This window comes from Drosophila erecta, unplaced genomic scaffold, assembly GCF_003286155.1.
Source record: "Drosophila erecta strain 14021-0224.00,06,07 unplaced genomic scaffold, DereRS2 tig00000126-arrow-pilon, whole genome shotgun sequence".
Lineage (NCBI taxonomy): Eukaryota > Metazoa > Arthropoda > Insecta > Diptera > Drosophilidae > Drosophila > Drosophila erecta.
Genome location: NW_020825209.1, coordinates 11,891,873 through 11,913,136, shown reverse-complemented (window position 1 = coordinate 11,913,136; position 21,264 = coordinate 11,891,873). Strand labels below are relative to the sequence as shown.

The 21,264-nt window shown below is 43.9% G+C and overlaps 6 protein-coding genes across 10 annotated transcripts; 4 read left to right on the top strand and 2 right to left on the bottom strand.

Annotated features, from left to right (window-relative positions):
* Positions 1–66: 66 nt before the first annotated feature.
* LOC6551148 (box C/D snoRNA protein 1) lies at positions 67–1,458 on the bottom strand. Its single transcript, XM_001978321.3, has 3 exons — positions 1,304–1,458; positions 462–1,243; positions 67–407 (listed from the first exon to the last, which is right to left on the bottom strand). Exons 1-3 carry the CDS (start codon positions 1,330–1,332, stop codon positions 190–192), a joined length of 1,029 nt encoding a protein of 342 aa, XP_001978357.1. The 5' UTR covers positions 1,333–1,458; the 3' UTR covers positions 67–189.
* Positions 1,459–1,605: 147 nt separating this feature from the next.
* LOC6551147 (folylpolyglutamate synthase, mitochondrial) lies at positions 1,606–5,788 on the top strand. Of its 4 annotated transcripts, none has more exons than XM_001978320.2 (5): positions 1,606–1,801; positions 2,172–2,539; positions 2,751–2,927; positions 4,046–4,875; positions 4,953–5,788. In XM_001978320.2, the coding sequence occupies exons 2-5, from the start codon at positions 2,267–2,269 to the stop codon at positions 5,371–5,373; spliced, it is 1,701 nt and encodes a 566-aa protein (XP_001978356.1). In that variant the 5' UTR covers positions 1,606–1,801; positions 2,172–2,266; the 3' UTR covers positions 5,374–5,788. The 4 variants fall into 4 exon arrangements, with proteins under 4 accessions (XP_001978356.1, XP_026838223.1, XP_026838221.1 ...); XM_026982422.1 differs by having other exon boundaries at positions 2,137–2,539; XM_026982420.1 differs by having other exon boundaries at positions 1,606–2,021.
* Positions 5,789–6,531: 743 nt separating this feature from the next.
* On the top strand, positions 6,532–11,450 carry LOC6551146 (homeobox protein B-H1). The gene is made up of 3 exons (XM_001978319.3): positions 6,532–6,937; positions 9,937–10,492; positions 10,908–11,450. The coding sequence occupies exons 1-3, from the start codon at positions 6,865–6,867 to the stop codon at positions 11,155–11,157; spliced, it is 879 nt and encodes a 292-aa protein (XP_001978355.2). The 5' UTR covers positions 6,532–6,864; the 3' UTR covers positions 11,158–11,450.
* Positions 11,451–17,015: 5,565 nt separating this feature from the next.
* LOC6551145 lies at positions 17,016–18,282 on the top strand. Its single transcript, XM_026982289.1, has 3 exons — positions 17,016–17,147; positions 17,203–17,394; positions 17,479–18,282. Exons 1-3 carry the CDS (start codon positions 17,016–17,018, stop codon positions 18,049–18,051), a joined length of 897 nt encoding a protein of 298 aa, XP_026838090.1. The 3' UTR covers positions 18,052–18,282.
* LOC6551144 lies at positions 18,165–19,777 on the bottom strand. Of its 2 annotated transcripts, none has more exons than XM_001978317.3 (3): positions 19,701–19,777; positions 19,352–19,550; positions 18,165–19,287 (listed from the first exon to the last, which is right to left on the bottom strand). In XM_001978317.3, the coding sequence occupies exons 2-3, from the start codon at positions 19,378–19,380 to the stop codon at positions 18,417–18,419; spliced, it is 900 nt and encodes a 299-aa protein (XP_001978353.1). In that variant the 5' UTR covers positions 19,381–19,550; positions 19,701–19,777; the 3' UTR covers positions 18,165–18,416. The 2 variants fall into 2 exon arrangements, with proteins under 2 accessions (XP_001978353.1, XP_026838089.1); XM_026982288.1 differs by having other exon boundaries at positions 19,683–19,743.
* On the top strand, positions 19,712–20,938 carry LOC6551125 (putative glutathione-specific gamma-glutamylcyclotransferase 2). Its single transcript, XM_001978316.3, has one exon. It carries the CDS (start codon positions 19,723–19,725, stop codon positions 20,734–20,736), a length of 1,014 nt encoding a protein of 337 aa, XP_001978352.2. The 5' UTR covers positions 19,712–19,722; the 3' UTR covers positions 20,737–20,938.
* The last annotated feature ends 326 nt before the right edge of the window (positions 20,939–21,264 follow it).

Below are 21,264 nucleotides of genomic sequence, written 5' to 3'. Positions count from 1 at the left end.
TCATGATTGATTGGGTAATACGATGATGTTGACAATGACGGAACTAGATCGAAACGAAGTGTGGTGTGAATTATTAATGTTTAATAAGCCTAAAATAAAAATCAAATTAAATGCGTACGAGAAAATACAGAACTTATGTAAAATTTAAAAGCTAATTGTTTTATTTACAATGGATCGTGTTTTGCCAATTCAGTGCAGGCCATAGTCCTGTATTCCTTCTACACGTTCTCTGTAGAGTGCCTCAAATTCGTCGTCGTCTTCGGTTTCACTGGCATCTTCACCAGGAAAGGCTGCAGCCAGATCATGGTACACATCATGTGAATCATCCAAGTCCTCCGCAATTGCTTTGGAGGATGCTCCTGGTTTGGTCATAGGCGACTCTTCCTGCTCCTCCTCGAGTTCGTCACCTTAATACGTTACGGTTAGTTTATGAAATTGGCGATTTGCACACGTAAACTTACTGCTGTCGATGGCTTCATATCCTCCTGGAGGTTTCGGCTCGTGGGTAACGAAAATGGTGGGAAACTCCACGATGGTTCTGCCGGCTAGATTCTCGCCCAGCGTTTTGGTCGCCTCCAGGAGATAACACCTCGTACAGCTGCGACGCACGCCCTCGGCTCTTAGCCAAAAACTCAGCTGGCCAATACCAGCGGTTTGATGGTTTGCCAGCAATTTACGCTGATCCCGTGCCGTCTCCTGCTGCAGATCCACATACTTGACCGCCAGATCGGCAAGCGTGACCTCCTCATCACATCGCTCGTCCACGAATCGGGCCACATCGCAGGGAAGGCTTGCCTCGGGAGGAATGTTTGCAAACAGCCACTCCACACGCCAATAGAATCGTTCCTGTTTCCAGTTCAGATACGTGGTGTTCTCCTTGTGCCGACTGAAATTGGCCAGTTGCAAGCGCAGATTGATGTTGCGCTTCTTGGCTGCCATACGCATGCGATGCTGGGCCACCGGAAGATTCCTTTGGTCGTGGGTAAATCGCTTGCACGGATCGGTTTTCCGATTCTCTGCATAGCGTGTGCACTCCTCCAAGAAGCAGTAGTCACTCATAAATTCCCGCGACGTCATCTCGCTCAGGGGCACGAATTTGGTGCGATCCCGCTGGCCATCGCAGTTGAGCTCCTTCTTGTGGATCTGGACGCAGGGCAGGCTGCACGTTTTCACCTCGCATTTGGGACACGCGTAGCGGGCTTCATTTCCGGCGCACACCTCGCACATTCCCAGGCGCATGGTGCTGTGGTGTGTATAACGTTGGTTATTAGATCAGCAAAGACCAATGATCACCGGGCAGTACCTGGTTTTAGTGCTGGTTCCATCGGCCATCGTCTATATTCATTTCAATTTCATCTGAATCCGCGTGTTGCCATTGTTTACATCGGCAGTGCTGAGCAACTGCGCTTGCCTAGCTAGGGGTAGCCAAAAGTAGCTGTTTCAAAAATAGCCAGCAATATAGCTGTTATGTTATTTTGTTAAATATAATATAATAATTTGTAATTAAACGTGCTAAGTCTTAAGTTTGTTGTTAAAAGTCTGAACATTTCCTATTTGAGTGCCGGGTTTTAAATGAAAAGATAAACATCCGTGATGGAACCGCATAAATCTGAAATTTTGAGAGCTGCTTATGGCTAGATTCGGCTTGAAAATAGCCAACTTGGTATGACGCTGCGTCAGATGTTCGCTGACCACATGTTATTTTGTGTTGTTGTGCTCGCATATCTTGTGGGTTTACAGTTACTGTTACGTTGATTTCAGTGCAAAACAAACTGCGTTTGCGAAATATAGTGGCAATCAAGTGAGTGCAACGTCGCCTGGATCTAGTTAAATAAATAAACAGAATGGGCAGTGTTTATTTATACTGCGTGTGTGTGAGGCACGTGTGTGTATGCGCGATGTTTTTGTTATCGAGCTTGCATATCCAGTTATCTGGTTATAACAATCGAGTATCCTTTGGCGCAAAATGCAAATGCACATTCGAGTGACTAGATTGTATCAGTATTATTATTATTTGCGCTGTGCGTATGAAAATGCGTATAGCCTAGAATTTACAAGCCACACACGCGCTTATACCATATGGTCTTGCCCAATTTCAGCGGAACCAGCGTGTTGTTTATTTACCAGTTTTTTCAGCTCTCCTTCGTTATTTATTTTTGTTTTGGTAGTAGATACCACCGCTGAAGCACCTGTGATTGAGAGCTGCGGGAGAGCCGGAGAGCCGGCGAGACGATCGTCAGAGGTCTACGGTTTCGGCTCTAAAAATATGACTGCTCGTCTGGTAAGCCACTTAGTCCGTCGCAGTCGCAAGCCCAGATCGCTGGTCGTCGGTACGGGGAGCACCTACTGTACGGTGAAGACCACTCTTAGTACAGTGAGAATGCAGCGCATGGAGCACCTGGCGGTATTGGGTGCGGGCGTTACCCTGGCGGAACGCGTATTCAATCCGCCACTACAGGCTGTTAATGGAAACCATTGTTCCGGCAATAGCCATTCCTGTGGCGATAACAATAACAAGGACACAAATGCAGCCTTTGAGGTAAGTCTTGCCCATTCATAACAAATCATTATTGCAATGCGGTTTAATATCGCGCGACCGCTTACGCAGATATTAAGGATACAAACTAAAATCCTTTCAGGATTGTTTGTGCGATTGATATGAAATTTGGTATGTGTGTCGGTATTGTAATATTATAAAAGTGGTTATAACGTATTAACTATTATGTTGCGAATTTTCCAACCACTTTCAGTTGGCCATCAAGCAGCTTAACTTCCTGCAGTCGAACGACGCTGCCATTTGGAAATCGAAAACCTCTGCCCGCGTGGATACCAAAGCGGATACCATCAAGTATCTGGAGCGGAGTGGTCTGCCGCTTGAAACTGTCGAGCGACTGTCCTTCATACATGTGGCCGGCACCAAGGGAAAGGTGGGTACATATGTATATTAATGTCCCTAATTTGTTATACCCATTACTCGTAGGGTAAAAGGGTGTGCTAGTTCGTTCAGGATCAATAACGGAGTTAGTCGATCTGGCCATGTCCGTCCGTATGAACGTCGAGATCTCAGGAAGTACATAACAGCTAGAAAGTGGAGATTAGGCATGCACATTCCAGAGTCATAGATACATAGATATTAAATAATGTTGCCACGCCCTCAAGCTGTCACGCCCACACTTTGGCAAACATTTTAAATTTTTTAATAGCTAGCTGAGTAACGGGTATCTGATAGTCGGGCAACGCGACAATAGCATTCCCTCTTGTTTAGCTTTGAATTTGTTCTTAATGCTCTACTTGTCGAGGCCGCTAATCGCTTTGTTGCTGATAAGATTGGTTAGGTTCTAATTTAATATTTTTATTGATGGATCTGTTTTGGGTCAAATGTGTCAAATGTGTGTGAGTTAATTGTGGCAAATATCGAGAATATAATATATCGATAGCAATAACTCTAGTGTTTTTTTGCAATATAACTCTGGCGTTTTTATGAAATTTCGATGTTACAATTATAAATATCAAAAGCAATTATATGAATATAATTAATGTAATATATGTTTTCCTTTTATCAATGGCTACGTAAAAATGATTTTTTTTTGTATAAGGAGTATCATATTGTCCATTGTATTCAAATGATTTTTGTTTAACATTTCATTTTCCATAATTTGATCCTCGACTTTTTATTTGCACGTTCTTGTGCTGTTAATAGGGCACGTCCATAGATAACTAACATAATCAGATAAAAACGTTGACAAAGTGGATTAGAATTTTGATAACTTCGCACTTGACTATTTTTATGGAAATTTTTGGTGGGCTTCCAACATACCTTTTAATTCAGGAAAACTACCTTAGACCATTATGGTTGAATGAAAATGAGTTCCTTGTTGTTCACATAAATGCCATAACATCTTTGATTTCCTTTTATGTTCCTATTGTTTTTGAATATTCCAATATTTATGTACATTAACTCGAATTTATACATAAATTCGTTAGTATCTATTAAGTTTCCTAATAGTTTTCAACTATAAATATTAATAATCACGTGTTCACATAGGGCTCTGTCTGCTGCTTGACGGAATCTCTGCTTCGTCATCAGGGTGTCCGCACGGGTTTCTTCAGTTCCCCCCATATGCTGTCCACCACCGAGCGGATCCGGATCGATGGCCAGTTGTTGGCCAAGGATAAGTTCACGGAGCAGTTCTGGAAGGTTTACAACCGACTGTGGGATCGGCGGGAACACGATCACGACATGCCCGCCTACTTTAAGTTCCTGACCATCCTGGGCTTTCACGTTTTCATTGCTGAGAATGTGGATGTGGTCATTTTGGAGGTGGGCATCGGTGGCGAGCACGATTGCACGAATATCGTGAGAAATGTGCGCACAGTGGGCATCACATCGCTGGGACTGGAGCACACGGAGCTATTGGGCTGCACACTGCCGGAAATTGCCTGGCAGAAGGCGGGCATCATCAAGACCGGATCCAATGTCTTCACGCATGTCTCTCAGCCGGAATGCCTGGAGGTGATTCGTCAGCGGACGCAGGAGCATTCAGCTACGCTCTATGAGGTTCCACCCACCGAGGATTACTTCCGATCGGACGCATATGCTCCGATTTGGCAGACCCTTAGTCAATTGATTCGCCTGAACGGATCATTGGCTATTCAATTGGCTTGTGACTGGTTGTCGCAGTCGGGAAAACGGGCGCACACTCCCAACGAGGTGAGAATGGATCCACAGCTTCTCGGCGGACTGATTAGCACCCACTGGCCCGGTCGGTGCCAGATAGTCGAGTGGCACGGTATGCGACTACATTTGGACGGAGCTCATACTCTGGAAAGCATGGAGGTGTGCACGGACTGGTTTGAAAAAAGCGTGCGAGACAGGTGAGTGGAGGAGGAGGAGAAGAATTCACTGGAATTCATAATTGATTTATTGATCCGATTGACTTCCCCTTTTGCAGTGTTAATCCAAAGATTCTGATCTTCAATCGCACCGGACAATCCGATTTCGCACCTCTGCTGAAGCTCCTCAACCGCACCTGTGCCTTCGACATGGTCTGCTTTGTGCCCAATTTGGCCACCTCCACGCCAAATGCTCCCAGCCAGGTGATGGTTCGGTTTAGCCCACAAATGCAAGTGGAGCGGGCGCGGACTATTGCCACGGCATGGAGTGACCTCTGCGCAACGGAGAAGCAAAAAGATGCTGGTCAGGTGTACGAAACGCTGACCGACGCCTTTACCGCCATCTGGCAAAGATTTCCACCAGCCACGGGCAACGACGGACAGCTTGAGGTCCTCGTCACCGGTTCGATTCACCTGCTAGGAGCAGCTATCAGTGCTCTGGACCTAATTGATGGTCTCAGATGCAGAACTAATAAATAAGTCGCATTCCCAACGCAATAGAGTAGTAGCTATAAGATTCAGTTTCAGTCCAAACCAAGTCACTGGCATATCACTTAGTTAAACATTAAAATGAATCACAGAAAGCATAAGCTAATAGATTTACTTAGTTGTAGTTTAGAGTAAACCAATGTTAAAAATGTTGTGTTTATTGAAACCTCTGGAAAAAAACGTTAGAAATGTGTTATGTCCAGTTTAAGTTAGCAGTGGTTGCTAAAATTACGAATGTAAGCGGTAAAATGTTATCTTTTTGCTTAGGTGTTGCACATTTTTACAAATATTTACCAGATGTTATGGAATATATTTACCAGGTGAATGTTTTAAGGCATGCAAACTATATGTAGATACTTTTTTTTATTTGTTTACATTTATGAAGAGTAAAGTTACGGCACAAAATTACCTATTTTGTATTTGCACTTAATATTTAACACCTTATAGGTGATTTCAAATGCTTAATGACATCAAACTATCTTCCACCAAACAGAGTTGCCAACTCGCCGACGGTGTTTCGTTGATTTTTGGTCCTTAAACTTGATTCTTTCCTACTATGTAACTTGGTGCGTTTTAGAGCTCGTGACTCTCGCGACTGGCGGAGATTTCAAAGGCGGCATTAGACTGGGCTAAAGAAACGTGAGAGCTTTAAGGGATGCTTTTTTTCACCGGGCCATTTAGGGGTGGCCAAAATGACAGCCAATGGCGGGGCGGCAACCCTGGGCGAAGAGGGAGATAGCGAGCTGGTGTCCGCCTGCTCGCCCACCGGGCTAACGGTAAACAAAATGGCTAACGCGACAGCGGAAGTCGGTGAGCGAGCGGGATGGCATGCTGCTGTTGATGCTGCTGTGCGGCTAAGGCAACTGATTAAATAACGGTTAAATGGCAGCGGCCATTGCGAAAGTTTCCTTTTTGTAGCTATATTTTTTTTCTTTTCACTCATTTTGCTGTTGTTGTTGCTGGATGCTTCCTCTGCAAACGTCGACGTCGACGTGGGCGCTAAACTGTCCCGTTTACAGCAACAAATCCGCGTAATTCACTTGTGTGTGTGGCTGCCTGTGTGTGTGTGAGGGGGTGAATCCTGGCGATGTTCGCTAAAAGGATTAATAAACGTTCGACGTTTCGCATTTCAGTTGTTCATTTGACTCGGCGCTTAGCGGTTCAGTTACAGTTACTATCTGTCCGTCTGTCTGTGTGAATGTGTGTGTGTGCGTGTTTCGTCCTGGAAAATTTGATTACGCGTAGAACAGATCCTGGCCCAAGGATAATCGCCAAATTTGCACAACACTGCCGTCGGCCAAACGCCAAAGGATAAAATAAATAAACGTATTCATACAAATAAACCATTTTTGTTATTGTTGAAACGGGGATTTCAAGTGCAAAATGTTTCAAATGTGCCAGTTACCTCAAAACTTGGTCTAAAACTATCTGCAAATCACACTTAAGCATCGGTTTTGCCATAAAGACTGCAGATCCATTAAAATGCAGAGCTCAAAGTCCTTTTTAATACGCGATCTTCTTGGCGATTTGATTAATCGACGACAAACAGATTCGGGTAAGTTATTGGAATCGTTGTCGTAAATAATTTGTATATTTTGAAACATTCGAATCCCATGAGGCAGATCATTTACCATATTTACCTTATAATATAGTCATATTTATAAGACTATACAAAATCTGTAACTATTACAAAAGCAGTTATGCTCTTTTGTAGAATACAATTCGATCTCTTAACTAGATGCTATTGGATCAAAAAAGGATGTATTTAAAAATCATGTTTAATGCCCGGCTGCAATTTTAGAAATATTTTTGAAAACGAAAAACAGTTCAGCTTTAGTTCGAATAGCGGTAAATAACAAGTCTTTCATGTGATTAAACATAACCTAACCTTTTGTATCCACTTACATGTGTAATATACATAATACAAACGTCTTTTGTGGCCAATTAGCCTTTCTTTGTTCCAATCTCCCATTCTTTGATGTTTTGCTGTTGGCTGAGGGGTAAATAAAGGGAGTTTTTCGGTTAAAACCGCTGACAAATTGCCTTGCTCACTCGCTTTTGACGCCCCCAATTCTGTCATCTGTTTTTTACCCGCCCGTGGCATTTAAATCTCACACTTTGCTCAATTATCGCAAAAACAAAACTTTTAGCGGTGTGAGTGAGATGGCGATGAGGGCGAGTGAGATGGCTAGACAAAGGGTGAGCGAGAGGGCTTGAGTGGAAACAACAAGAACCACAGCTTTGGGCAGTAATTTGTTTTGTGCACTGCTTGCCTGCACCGAAAGAAATTATCTCTCATTTTGATAACTTGATTTTTTTAATAATTCAATTGCTGACAAATTTTTTAGCTTATTAAGAATATATTTTAATGGAAATCTTAATTATAATTTTCAATATATTGCTTGATATAACTGATAACCGCTTTTTCTGCCTGTGTGGTTGGCAGTTAATATTATTTTTCTTGCTGTTGACACTGCTTTATTCGTAACCTGCGCTCGAGCAATTTGTCACGTACGAACACTTTAATTGTTTTTAGCCAGGGGATCGGAAACCGAAAGGGAAAATAACGCGGTGGATGCGAATGTGAATGGGACTGAAAACTCAGTCATGACAAATGCTTTTGCATCCTCGCACAAGTACACAGAAAGTTCACATCGTGATCTTGAATAGTGTGAAATTAGTTCAACGAAATATAATAAAATGGGTGGGCAAAAGTCGCCTGTAAGAAAAATAAAAATAACTGAAAAAAATAATATACTCATCAATTATTCACGGAGAAGAATAACTCATTCCTTCATTCTATATGAATTGTATGGGTGCATATATTTTCCGCAGTGTACCGCCTGCGGTGCCCGCTTACTTATGCTTTGTTTTTTGGTTTGTGCCAACTGCATGTGTTATCCTCTAATTAGGCATGACATTAAATAAAGTTTAGCTCAACAATTACAACTATTTAGGGGCTAATTGCTGTCGATTAGAGGACGAAAGTGAAACTTTCACTGCAAGTATGCCCTACGTTTCGATTCTACCTTGAACTCAATGATAGTGGATGAAAACAAAAAATGCCTTATTTGAATTTTCTTGAGTAATTTCTATATTGCTAGAACGCACATAGGTTATACCTAAGTCGAAATAAGTCCAAATTGCCGGCACATGTGAGCACATTTCTCTCACTTTCTCCATCCAATTCGCCTGACTGCGTTCCTTTCTAGATGTGTGTCTCACAGTTCAAGTGCCTATTAAATGGCAATTGTGCCGCAAATTGATACGACGTGACTTTTCGAGGAAAAAGAAAGAACTCACTCGAGACGCTCCCCAGGATATCCACACATAATTGAATATCCCCTCATATGCACAGACATAACATTCATATGTATGTACCATATCCACCATCTACCCTTCCGTCCTGTCTGCGCAAATCGTTATAAATGGAATCAGATGTCGAAACCCATTTGGGGTTAAAATACACAAATATAAAAATAATTTCCGCCCGTTCAGTTGGCACTCGAAAAGTGGGCGGAAAATATAGAAGAATCCTTGCTGAGCGAACACACGTGAGCGCCTGCGGCGAATCGAAAATGATGTTCTTCTAAAAAGTTGAGTGTTAAGTAAATGCCACTGGGCAAAAAAAAAAGATAAATTGTATTCATGATGTGCCGAACTTAGTCGAGTGTTTTCAAACGTCAGTAAAAGTTGTTTTTAGTTCAAAATTTGTGACATTTGTATAACATATAAAGAATAATTCTTTTATTCAGAAAAATGTTAAAAGCCAGTATTTTGATTTGAACTAAGTACATGCAAGTAATTTTTATTATTTGATATGTGTATTATAAAATATTTCTGACAGTGCAGCGTGGAGCAGACCATGTAAATTCCAATAGGAAAAACAATTGAGAGCTCGTCGACACGTGAATTTAATCAGGCTGCCCGCAGCGTGCGACTTTCGAGTCCGGGTTCGAGTCCGATTTGGAATTGTACGAATATGTGCGGCGGATATAAATAACACGTTGATTGCTGCAAATTGCAACTCATCCGATTCGCCGCCCTGTCATCCAAATGGACCAACGCCCACTTGATTCTCCCATCCGATTTGATAGCACTTCATCCAATGCGATTGTCTGTTGCCGGTTGCCGGTTGCGCTGCGGTGTGGTGTGGTAATGAGTTTCCCAGGTCGCTTCTCGACCGGAAGTGGCTGCACGCGCGAAAAGAAGAGGCGAAGGCATTAGTGCCACGCTGCGCCTGAAAACAGGCAACAGTGTCTTACGGCCAGTATCTTTATGGCGATGCCCACTTGACATTCGGCCTGCACTCTGCACTCCATTTGAATCCGATTGAGTCGTGGTCAATCAGTGGTTTTGAATTGGTTCAGAAATCTATTCCAGCATCGGCTCGTTTTAAAAGCTTTGCCCACCCTGCTGATTTTGGGAACTTGTAAGTGGGTGGAAAGGCCGTTTGTTTTCAAATAAAAGCGGTGTATCTATAGGTTAATTGAACAAAATGAAACAGATCTCTATTTCAATTTTCCAATCCGCCCTTTAAATTCGCATTTGCAGAACTGGAGCTCTCCAACGACGACTCGGACATAGATATTGAGGATCGATCTACGCCGGACTCGACGGCTGCGGGTTGCCAGCAGGACCTCCTGCTGTCGCACCATCACCGCAGATTCACCCACCACGACGAATCCAGTGTGGAGTCCTGCCTATCGGCCACAAGAGGCCCCGGATCCGGCACAGGATCGGGAGGTGGAGGAGGTGGTGGTGGAGGAGTGGCCAGCGGACTGAGTGCCGCTGCAGCGGCGGCGGGCGTGGCCGCTGGACTCCTGGCAGCGGCGGCCAGTGGTGCCAACGGGGATCGGGATGCCAGCGGTGGCAGTGGCCCGGGATCGGGCGGCGGAACAAGTGGCGGCTATGCGGAGCACAAGCTGCAGCTGAGCAAAAGTGGACGGAAGCCGCGACGCCGCCGAACCGCGTTCACCCACGCCCAGCTCGCCTACTTGGAGCGGAAGTTCCGATGCCAGAAGTACCTGAGCGTGGCCGATCGCAGTGATGTGGCCGAAACGCTCAATCTGTCCGAGACGCAGGTGAAGACCTGGTACCAGAATCGCCGGTGAGTATCGATCGAGTGCCAACCCCTAAGTTACAAAGGCCCTTAGAAACGGCGGTCAAAGGGAGATTCTCAAAACGATCATCATTTATTATCATTTACCGATAATCTAAAGAACTACTCTAATTTTTTTGGTATTTTAATATGAAGTTTGTACAGTTGCGCTCATAGCGCTTCAAGCGATCGCAAACGTCTGGCAACATAGGCCTTGTGCTTAGCATAACACAAATTGTATTTTTCATTACAAATTATATATTGGCTTGTGATTATAGTTTGCCAACGTAGTTTTTCTTTTGAGGCAGCTGTAACTTTCATTAGATTACTTACAAATGTAGAATTTATTGGTAAAGTGATACAATAACCAATTCAAGCAATGTGGCAACGATAGTAAGCGATGCATTTGACTTTTCCATTGCAGGACCAAGTGGAAGCGACAGAACCAACTGCGTCTGGAGCAGCTGCGTCATCAGGCGACCATGGAGAAGGACTTTGTGGTCCAGGATGGCGGCGGTGGGAGCGGACTGGGCTGTTGTCCCAGCGGACTGAGCAGTTCTTTCAGTGCCGCCGCCGCTGCAGCGGCTGCCAGCAATCCGTGCAATTTTCTTACTTCCGCCGCAGCGGCGGCCATTTTCCGCAACGTCGGCTACGTCCACGGATGTCCCATGTAGGAGCCACGCCCCAAACACTCCCACAATTCCACTTTCCTCCAGCTGCCTGTGTATATAATGCGTATGAAGAAAACAGTTTTTGTGCAATAACCGATCGGGCTAATTTTAATGAAATTCAAGCGATGTGCTTATATTTACCAAGCATACACGATATTATTATTATAATACGTACTTAACAATATAATCATAAACATAAGCATAGTCGAATTAATTAACTGTATTATAAAACAAAAAATCTTTTTTTTCATCGCACTCTATGGACTTTTTTTTGGCCGGAATAAACATTTAAATGCACGTTTCTAAGCGCTTTCACTTGGGAGGTGATCTAATTTACTATAATTGTGAATATCTAATATGAATGGTGGATCTGATTTGCTTATCGAGTGAATACAAAGTTGACACGTTGTGCTACTATTATAGATTTAAATTCGATTTACGTTAGACATCCGATAACTTTAAGAATTGATAATGATCGATCACTAAAATCGATTGTTACAGATTGGTAAATTTTTCTATAAATTGTATGCAATTCAATAATTCACTATGAGAATCGAATGCAACGTATCGGTTAAATGCCGCTCGCCCACCTGCAAATCTGCAAATCGGTGAGCTGTGAGTCATGCTTGAAAATCAACTTGAGCGAATCGCACAAAACGATATCAATTTGTCGCTATATAGCAAATAACCCGGCGACATATGCCCACCCAACGGGCAGGACATCGCGTCTGCCTATCCGTATATAGACCCACTCTATATGGATTATTCGCATGGAGCTCCAAGGCAGCGTGCTAGAGAGAGTGAGAGAGAGGGCGATACAGAGTGAGAGAGAAAGAGATAGAGAGGGAGAGAGAGAGAGAGGAAGGATGAAGCAGCCAACCGGAAAACAAGCAACAACTCTGGTCGCAATTATAACGGGCCAAAGGAGCGCAGAGAGCGCATGAGCGGGGGCGTGCGCCAGAAAGAGATGGCAGCAGTGCGTCCGGGCAACAGAGGATGCGACAGCAACGTCATATACAGTAGGCATTCCATAACGCAAACTGAAGAGAGAACTAACATCTCATTGCATTTCGATAAACTAGATCATTGAGATAAAGTCTAATGAATACGATAAAATACGAAATAAATACAAAAAATACAAAATAAAATACGAAATGTAATAAAACATAAAAATACGAAAAAGTTCTAGAAAACATACAACCTAGACATGCCGCAATCGACATGCGGCATATTGAAAAGCATGCAACAAACATTGGCTTGCAAATAATATGAAAAAATACGTTAAAAATGTAGCTAACGTAAATGTATAATAACTAGTCTGTTTCCTTTGCATCGAGGAACGTCTGTAGCTACAGTTATATTTTCATGCCCATTTAGCTCGCTACACAAAAAGGAGCAGAAATGTTTAGCCACAAATTGAATCTGCGGTGAGTGAGTTAACAAGCAAGAGAGAGGGCTAGATGGATGTACTATAACCATGCCAAACCATATCATACCATACCTTAGCACACCACCCAACCCAGCGGGGATATAGCATGATGATATAGGGGCAGACGACGGGAGAGTAGTAGTTTTCGAGTGGTGCAGAGCGGCACAGAACGCTAATTAAAAAGATACTTGAGGGGAGCCACCGGAAACAAAACGGAAAAGCCAAAGAAGAGGGGCGCAGGCAATGTGAAAAAATGTGGGAAAATGGCTGAAATGCGAATAGAAGGCAAAAAAAAAAGCAAGTTAACGTTGCCATGAAATCGTCTATGAAATGTGAATGTAATCTGATGAATAAAGTGCATCTGCCTAACCCCCATCATGCAACCACTTGCAGATACAGATAGATGATGATTCACATTTTCTGGCTCTTTCACCGGTTTCCTCATCGCTTTTTTTTATATTTCGCAAATTCTCACATTCATGCGGTTCATTTGCGCAGCCATTGAGATTTGAATGGCATTTTTAATTGGTACATTTTACGCAGCCATCCTTTGAGCACAAAGACTCCGCCAGATCCTCCTGCTCCAAATGCCCTTCGCCTTTGAGCCGGCCATCATCCAATTTGATTTGTATTTATTTAATGAGTTATTAATTGCATTAAGCTCTCGGCGTTTGAGAACTTTGCATTTACAAAACAAAAAAGGAATAAGCCAGGAGATTGGCGAAAGTTTTTCGGCTTTTGCCCGCATTCAGGCTGAAAACTATGAAAGTAAAGAGTTCGCACAATTTGCAGCTTTGAAAAAACAACAGGCGGAAAATGCAAGTGCCAAAAATGTAGCATACTTTTCAGCGCTAGTTACATGCGAATGTGTTTTTAATTTGCTGATTATAGAAATCTTTGAACGATAGTGTTTAGATAAATAACAAAAAGGACTACAGTAAGGTGTCAAATAGGCCTCAAATATATTCTTTCCGATCTAAACAAATTGGACTTGTTAAAGTAATGATTGTTTTGGGCCGCACAAGTATTTTAAAATTATGAAGTTACCACAGAAGGCACTTGACTTTGGACACGAATGTATTCACTGCATCAAGGGAAGGAACTGAAAGTTACTCCCAGCCATTATATCCCAATTTCAATTTAAATTTCAGCCTGCTGTGGCCCATCCGCAGGGCAGAAACAAATATATATATATACGTATATATATTTAAACAAAAAAAGAAAACCGAAAGGGAAGTGAAGTGAAGTTCGGGGAAACCGCAACAGCAATGCTCGACATAATGATTGTGATGAGGGGCGATTATGTCATCGTGGATGGGCAGGGCAAAAGGACTCGACACACTTGACTTCCGGTTGGAGGATGGCACCGAGATGTTTGCCATATTGTGTGAAAATTTGTGTGTTCTCCAGCCACTGCCATTGGTGGTGGGTTCAGCTCTCAGCCAGCCTCCAGCCTCCAGTCTCGTTTTGTGATTAAAATGTTTGTCATTATCCGGTTGGAAAATTGTCCAAAATTGTGTTTGTGCCGCGGGCCGTGCCACACTTGCTTATTTCAAATCTGGCATCTTTATCCCTAATTGCCGCATTGTGTCCCATTGTGCGCCCATCAAACCGCGCTGGCGCTGGCGATGGCGATGGTATCGTATCGAATCGAATCGATTCGGATCGTCTCACAGTTTCAGCTTCGAACCACGACTGAGCCAAACAGGTTGCCTTTGGCTGCAAGTCCACGGGAAAGGAAAAGCCGCAGCCCGATGCCATCGATCAGTTGCAATCTGTTGGACAAGCGAACATTGGTCGGCGGAATAAAATAGATGCCATTAAATAACAGACAAGGTAGTACCAACGGAAAACAATTGAATCCTTGATAACTCTGTAAGTTTACCTACTTACACATAGTACAAGTGCCAAGTGAAAAGTAATACTGCAAGTGAAGCATTCTTCGCCTAGCTAAAAACTTCCAACTAAATTGATAGGTAAGTGCCATTTAAATTGTCTTCATTGCAGTTTCTGCCCCTTCACGATCGCCATGAAGTTCTGTATATAAACCTTGAGATCCTCATCATGGATCATTCCTCATCATCCTTCTCGAGTTTTTAAGCAGACGAACAATGTTAGGAGCAAACTAGTCCTGAGCTGTTTGCATGTTTAAATGTTTAAAAGTGAAATTGGGCACAACACTTTCAGGTCTAAAGCAAATAAAATTGGACACAACTTACTTTAATCAAGTTTGCCTCATTGTCCCATGTACCAGTTCTTTAAAACTGTTCCAAGTGTTAAAATAATCTATACATTTTAGAAAATCTCTGCTTACCTAACCGATAGATATTCGGCTAAAATCATATTATTTGAAAGGGCTTATCAAGTTTCTTCTGTCGCGACTGGCAAATGTGGCTAATTCTCAGATGACAACATTTCGTTATAATTGGTGGATGGATCGGTTTTGATTTTACGTGCCGTGTGGCTATCATTTGCATACCTCATACCTACCAATTGTGTAAACAACAACTTCATTAGTAAACAAAAAGTTCGCTGGGTGGTTACAGAACACAAATCCTAAGCCCGAAAACCGATTCCCTTTCAAACGCCACAAATCAGTGCATAATGACATGAAAATCTGTTGGCTTTTGTCATGCCCCGCGGCCTCAAAGCCCGAAAAATGAAAAAAATTAGTTGGATGGGTTAGGGTTTTGGGTTGGAAAAGTGTTGCGAAAAGTGGGGTGGACAATTTGCCTTAAATTAGGCGTAAAATTCACAGATTGCTTACTACAAACACCGCACACAAGCGCCTCATCAGGTCGGTCCACCCCCAGAAATTAAAGGGTAGCAACATGCCACTTGTCATCACCATCTTGATTATTATTATCATCGTCATCAGACGGGAACCGGATATGATTGTTAGTATCTATTAGCACAGTTGAACCTCCCAAAGACCTACCCTATGAATAATCTGTAGTAAAAAGCGATTTTTTACGCAAACATTGTCATTTGGTTGACAAGTCTATTCTTAATAAAATGATGAACATCTGAACATCTTTCTCACTTACGGAAGTTTGACTGTAATTGGCCTGGTCTACGTTGCCCGTTCAACTTGCTGAACAACCCCGCTAATTGAGCACTTTTGTCGCGTTTAATAGAAGGGGATATTCCGGTTCTTACACTTGACGCAGATTTTTAGCTGGACGCTGATATGATAGATCATATTATGCTATAGATACTCCCTGCTTGCTAATCAGCTTCACAAGCAGTGGCAGCTAAATTAAGGTTATGTTGGCAAGCAGTTCAGAGAGAGAGAGAGATAGAGAGCGGGGTATATGTTGCCTACCCCTCTGCCATTTAATTTTGATCAACAAATACATGTGCATAATTAAAAACAAAAAGAAAAGCATAACACGCACACAAAGACTGAAAAAAGTTGTTAATCTTTTCATGCCGACGCATAATTAAAATGTGAATATGGAAATTTCAATGGGAATCTGTGCAAAAAATGCCCCAAAAAAATAAAGGGGCGATAAAAAAGCAGAGAGCAGAAAGAAAAGACCAAGCAAAGGACACGCAAATACACAAACGTACACATACACACAGAAACTTAACGGTTTCCTTCTGTTATGGCCATCTTGCTTGCACCTCTTGCGCTTTTTACCGCCAGCTCGTTTGCATGCGTGTGTGTGTGTGTGTGAGCGCAAGTAATTGCGAAATATGAAATATGAATGCATAATGAGCAGATATTCGCCAAGTGTGCAAGAAACTTCAAGCGGCAATGGGCGTGGCAGGTGGAAAAAGTGGGAGGCGGAAACGGAGGCCAGGTGACTTTTATGCTAAAATGCGCACATCGCGCGTGCATTTGCATTTTGCCAGCCTTTTCGAAAGCAGTGCAAGGACAAGCACAAATACACACAAACAAAAGTAGGCACACACACACTGGCAGGAAGAATCACAGCTACAGTAAACACCCAAAAGCAACGACCTTTAATGCGGCCCTTCTGGAAATTTATATTTTCCAACAAAAGAAACATTTTAAAACATTAAATTATTAAATATGCAGATTTTTTTGTCTACAAATTAATATGAATGAATCTTAAAATTGAATAAGAATTAAAAAAATAGAATATAATATCATGAAAGATATATGTATGCAGATCCAGTACTCAAGTAGAATTCAAATCAAAAGCTTCCATAAAATCCAATCTCTAGATTCGCCATCTTCTGGCTTCACTGTACTCGGCTTGGCTAAGACGGCAGCCAAGTGAGTTTGGAAAACATGTCAAAATGTTGGGGAGCTCATTAAAATAGCGTTGGCTATTTGCACACATCACATCTCTCAGTCACTAATTTGCAGGAGGAGGCGGAGGAGCATATCCTTGAAGGCGCCTCTCCCCTGTTCAAAAGTAATGCCCAACTCCCTTTTTCCAGCTGTCGCCCACCGGATCAGATGGCAGAATACAACATGAGCCACATGGTGCGACCCCAGGGATTCAGTTTGGAGGAGCTGCGCCAAACTTTGGGTCAATCGATGATTCGGGAACAGTGTTATTTTATATATGCCACCAGCAATATTCTGGAGGTGATGCACATATGTACATTGTATATATATTATAATAATTTACATGTTTCGTCAGATTATAGCAGGATTCGATCAGCTGCTCAACCAGGAAGAGATCGAATTCGGGGCAGAGCAACTGGCTCCGGTCTATGTAACCGGCTTGATGGTTCATCTACTCCATCATGAGGACATGCCGGCGACCCTGGTCAAGAGAACTCTCTTCCTGCAAAAGTGCTTCGATTATATGGCATGCACCGAGGAAACGCACGTAAGCAACCGAAGCACAAATGGTGGGGCTTTTGGATAAGACTATATGTATATTTACGATCCTTCCCTGCTCTTTGCGCAACAGATCCACCAGCTGTGCGTGTATATCCTGGGCCTCTTGGATACCAACAGCTCGAGCATAATGCTGAACCTGATCCTCGGCTGCCGCGTGGCCAGTCCACTGAGCACGATGGCCCGCGTTGTGTGCAACTGCCTGCTGTGGGCCATGTTGGATAACATGTCGGATTTGGGCCTGGACTCGCACCGATTGCGTCCGGCTGGCACACTGCTACTCGTCGTCGCTGTGGTGAAGCCGCGTACCTATGTCGACTCCTATCTGCATGCCCTGCACCTGGTGGTCCGCTTGATATCCAGCATCCTGGTGGTCGGACCACTCGGTGGCCAGGGCCAGCAACTGTGCCTGGAGACCGGTGCGCCGTTGGATTTGATGAAGCTGGACAAGGACGATTGCTCGATTATAGTTCGCTGGCTAATCGCCATCGTTGAGGAATTGCGTCCGCTGATGATGGAGAACAACGATTTGGGGCATTTGCATGAGCGCCTGGTGCTCTTGGAGTCCATATGTGAGCTTATGCAGCTCCTGCATGGTCACTTGATTAAGTGCTATCAGGAAAAAAGCGACCTACAAGGCATGTAACATGCCATTTTCTAGCCGCAAGTTAATCTTTCAAGAACTCAGATATACTTTGATGAGAAATGATTGTGAATCTTTAACAATTGTCCAAACTTTGAAACTTATTTCAAGTAACAATCGCATGGTATATGCATTAAAGCTAAGCATTCAACGATTTTATTGTACATCATAAAAAGCTCTTTTGATATAAAGTTACGAGGAAATCTTTAGATTTCGCAAAACTATCGATTTTAATGATACAAATATCAATGCTACTTATTAGAGGCAAGCACTTAGTGATTTGAATATCTCATGTCAGCATAACCAGCTGAAAAACCTGTGGACATAATCCGGAAGTGCTATACCATTATTATAATCTCCCGAATTACTTATTCGTCCAAAACGGAATCTAGCCACTGCTCCACATCGTTTTTGCTGGCTGCCGAGGAAGGCGTGGCCGGCTGCACCATGGGCATGGGCATGGGCATCGTGATGGGTCCCATGGGTCCCGAGCCTATATCCAGTTGCGTATTGGTCATGGCCAATAGCTCGTCGAGTTCATCGGGTTCAGCTGCAGAGGCAGCTGCTGGTTTCTCCGCTCCTGCAGGGACTGCCTCCTTATTAGACTTAGCAGAGGCAGCTCGAGACTTTGCGCCCCCATTGGCGTCCTTTAGAATGCGCTGCTGGTAAACGGACTCAGCCCGTTCGGCGGCCTCCTCCTGGGCGACAATCTGAGCACGGGTGAACAATGACGACGGATAATCCATGCGCTTGTAGAACGGAATCGTTTGCAGACCCGCATTTAGGCGGGTGAGGTTCAGGGTGAAGTAACCACTGGCAGCCTTGGTGTGCAGCTTGGTCTGACCCTCGGCCACGTTGGCCCATTCGCGCTCTGACCCAAAGGTGAAGTGGCCGCCGCCGAGGCTGGGAAACTGGGCCAGCTGCTGGAAGTCGCCAGCCCGCAACTGGGCACGGGCATTCTCATCGATGGGTGCACCGCCCAGGCCCAGTTGCTCCACATCATCGGTGTCGCTGGGCAGGGTGTCCAGCATGTCCCTGTTCCTTTGCGGTGCCAATGAGGAGCGGCCTGCTCCACTGGACTGCCAATTGCCACGCCTGGGAAACCGTGGCTCATCGCTCGAGTCCGCCACATCTACCATGCTGCGACGGGAGGTGGGTGGTGGCGATCCCGACGACGTGGTGGATCGCCCCTGTTCCTTTTTATGATGATGATTGTACTGCTTCATGTTCCTGCGCTTTCTGCAAAGGATGGATTATTATTTTAGGTGCGAGCTGGCGAGGCGAGTGGTTACGTTGCACTTACTCCTTGGATCGATCGTCCTTGCCGGACATTTTGATGGGGGTTGTGTGGTTTCCGGGGTGTTAATTCTCAGCTAAATCCGATTCTAAATCGGTTTGTTTATTCCTTCGTTCAGCGGTGCGAGTGCGAGCGGGATGGCATATAGCGGCGAACAGCTGTTCGATTTACTGAGCGCAGGGTGGCCAGGCTATAGTGTTGTAACCTAAAAAGCAACGTAGAACGCTTAGTATAGAAATACATACTATCAATACATACTTTTCACATAAATAAAATGTACACTGAAACACGTTTATAACTACAAAATAAATTGTTTCTAGTAAATGTGTAATATAACCGCCAAGCAGTATGGCACCTCTGCGAGAATCCATCAGCTGATGTCGATAACTTTAGACGATAAGCTGCCGAACGAAATTGAGCATTTTCACAATTATTTAGCTAACGAAGCACCGGTGATGTTGGGCTTTCTGAGGGAATTGCAAGGCAGCGGTTCTGAAGCGAATCAGCTGCCCGGCAACATATACACCGAGTTCTTCGCGGACATTGTCGCGGAGCCCAGGGAAAATGGATGCAAGTCAGCGGATCACGATTTCACACACGGATGCTCCATGCTGCGCACCTTCGATACCGAGAATAGCAATCAATTGGAGCCGCCGGCGGCCACTGATGCTGATGTCTGGATCTTTGGCTATGGGTCGTTGGTGTGGAAGGCGGACTTCCCGTACATAGACCGACGACGCGGCTTCGTTTGGGGATTCAAGCGTCGCTTCTACCAGCACAGCATCGATCACCGGGGCATTCCCGAACGGCCTGGTCGCGTGGTCACTCTGTTGCCGGGCGATCCTGCCCAGGATCGCGTCTACGGCGTGGCCTATCGCATAGCTGCTAGTCAGAAGAGTGCTGTGCTGGACCATCTGGATTACCGGGAGAAGAACGGGTACGAGCGCTGCAGCTTGGAGTTCCACGAGTATCCAACTGACGGTGCCGAACCAATTCAGGTGATCATGTACGTAGCCACGCAGGCGAACGATTCCTATGCTGGTGATGTGTGGCAAGTTCCCTGTATCGCAAGGCAAATCTTCAGCTCTGCTGGTCCGAGTGGTCCCAATCGTGAGTACCTGTTCAATCTGGCCGCCGCCATGGATCAGCTCTTTCCCGGTGCTGTAGACGAGCACCTCGCAGAACTGGTGGATTGCGTGAGGCGTTATATTGCTGAGGATGAGCCCCAGTTAATACGGCATGCCCTGTTGCATGAGATATCCGGTATTCTGGAGGAGGAGCAGCTGGTGGAGCAGGCCCAGCAGCTGGAGAAACTTTTGGAGCGATGCCAAAAGCCTGGCGGCCGCGAATGGTTGATCCACGGCGCATTGCAAGCCAAAAACCAGTCGTGACACCCACATGTTCCAATAGAAAATTACTATTTATTGTAAGTACCAAGAGACTTTAGTTTCTTTGTAGATGCACCATTCCAAATAGACCAATAACATTGACGCGTTACAGAGGCTTCTTACGAATCAGAATTACGATTGTGATTTCAGTCATGAATTTTAAACATAATTTATTATAAAAACATATTTTGAATATATGTAAATTTAAAACAAACATTTGTTGCATATTATTTAAACTAAGTGAAGATGTGATTTATGGAAAAAATTAATATGGCGTCTGTAGTTGTTATACAAATCATAAAATGTCATAAAGAGTCGTTCTAAGCCGGATGGTTCGTATAAATCTACGTTGATAATAATATTAATCTTTAAATTTATAATTCTGGAATCACGGCATTCAGATAGTACTCAGTATAGCGATTATCAGCTTTCGGCATCTAATTCAATACACATTTGGTTTTGAATGATGCAAGCTAACCATTTACTTTCTGTACAATGCCTTGTAAACTATAGCTATAAATTGAGTCAGGA

Excerpts from the sequence above, each read along its gene's own strand:
- LOC6551148 (XM_001978321.3), bottom strand. The coding sequence starts at position 1,332 with ATGGCCGATGGAACCAGCACTAAAACCAG. Across the intron at positions 1,244-1,303 it reads GGAACCAGCACTAAAACCAG|CACCATGCGCCTGGGAATGT; the intron begins GTACTGCCCGGT and ends TACACACCACAG. Across the intron at positions 408-461 it reads ATATGAAGCCATCGACAGCA|GTGACGAACTCGAGGAGGAG; the intron begins GTAAGTTTACGT and ends TAACGTATTAAG.
- LOC6551147 (XM_026982420.1), top strand. The coding sequence starts at position 1,967 with ATGCAAATGCACATTCGAGTGACTAGATTGTATCAGTATTATTATTAT. Across the intron at positions 2,540-2,750 it reads ACACAAATGCAGCCTTTGAG|TTGGCCATCAAGCAGCTTAA; the intron begins GTAAGTCTTGCC and ends AACCACTTTCAG. Across the intron at positions 2,928-4,045 it reads TGGCCGGCACCAAGGGAAAG|GGCTCTGTCTGCTGCTTGAC; the intron begins GTGGGTACATAT and ends GTGTTCACATAG.
- LOC6551146 (XM_001978319.3), top strand. The coding sequence starts at position 6,865 with ATGCAGAGCTCAAAGTCCTTTTTAATACGCGATCTTCTTGGCGATTTG. Across the intron at positions 6,938-9,936 it reads TCGACGACAAACAGATTCGG|AACTGGAGCTCTCCAACGAC; the intron begins GTAAGTTATTGG and ends TCGCATTTGCAG. Across the intron at positions 10,493-10,907 it reads ACCTGGTACCAGAATCGCCG|GACCAAGTGGAAGCGACAGA; the intron begins GTGAGTATCGAT and ends TTTCCATTGCAG.
- LOC6551145 (XM_026982289.1), top strand. The coding sequence starts at position 17,016 with ATGGCAGAATACAACATGAGCCACATGGTGCGACCCCAGGGATTCAGT. Across the intron at positions 17,148-17,202 it reads CCACCAGCAATATTCTGGAG|ATTATAGCAGGATTCGATCA; the intron begins GTGATGCACATA and ends ATGTTTCGTCAG. Across the intron at positions 17,395-17,478 it reads CATGCACCGAGGAAACGCAC|ATCCACCAGCTGTGCGTGTA; the intron begins GTAAGCAACCGA and ends TTTGCGCAACAG.
- LOC6551144 (XM_001978317.3), bottom strand. The coding sequence starts at position 19,380 with ATGTCCGGCAAGGACGATCGATCCAAGGA. Across the intron at positions 19,288-19,351 it reads AAGGACGATCGATCCAAGGA|AAAGCGCAGGAACATGAAGC; the intron begins GTAAGTGCAACG and ends CATCCTTTGCAG.
- LOC6551125 (XM_001978316.3), top strand. The coding sequence starts at position 19,723 with ATGTCGATAACTTTAGACGATAAGCTGCCGAACGAAATTGAGCATTTT.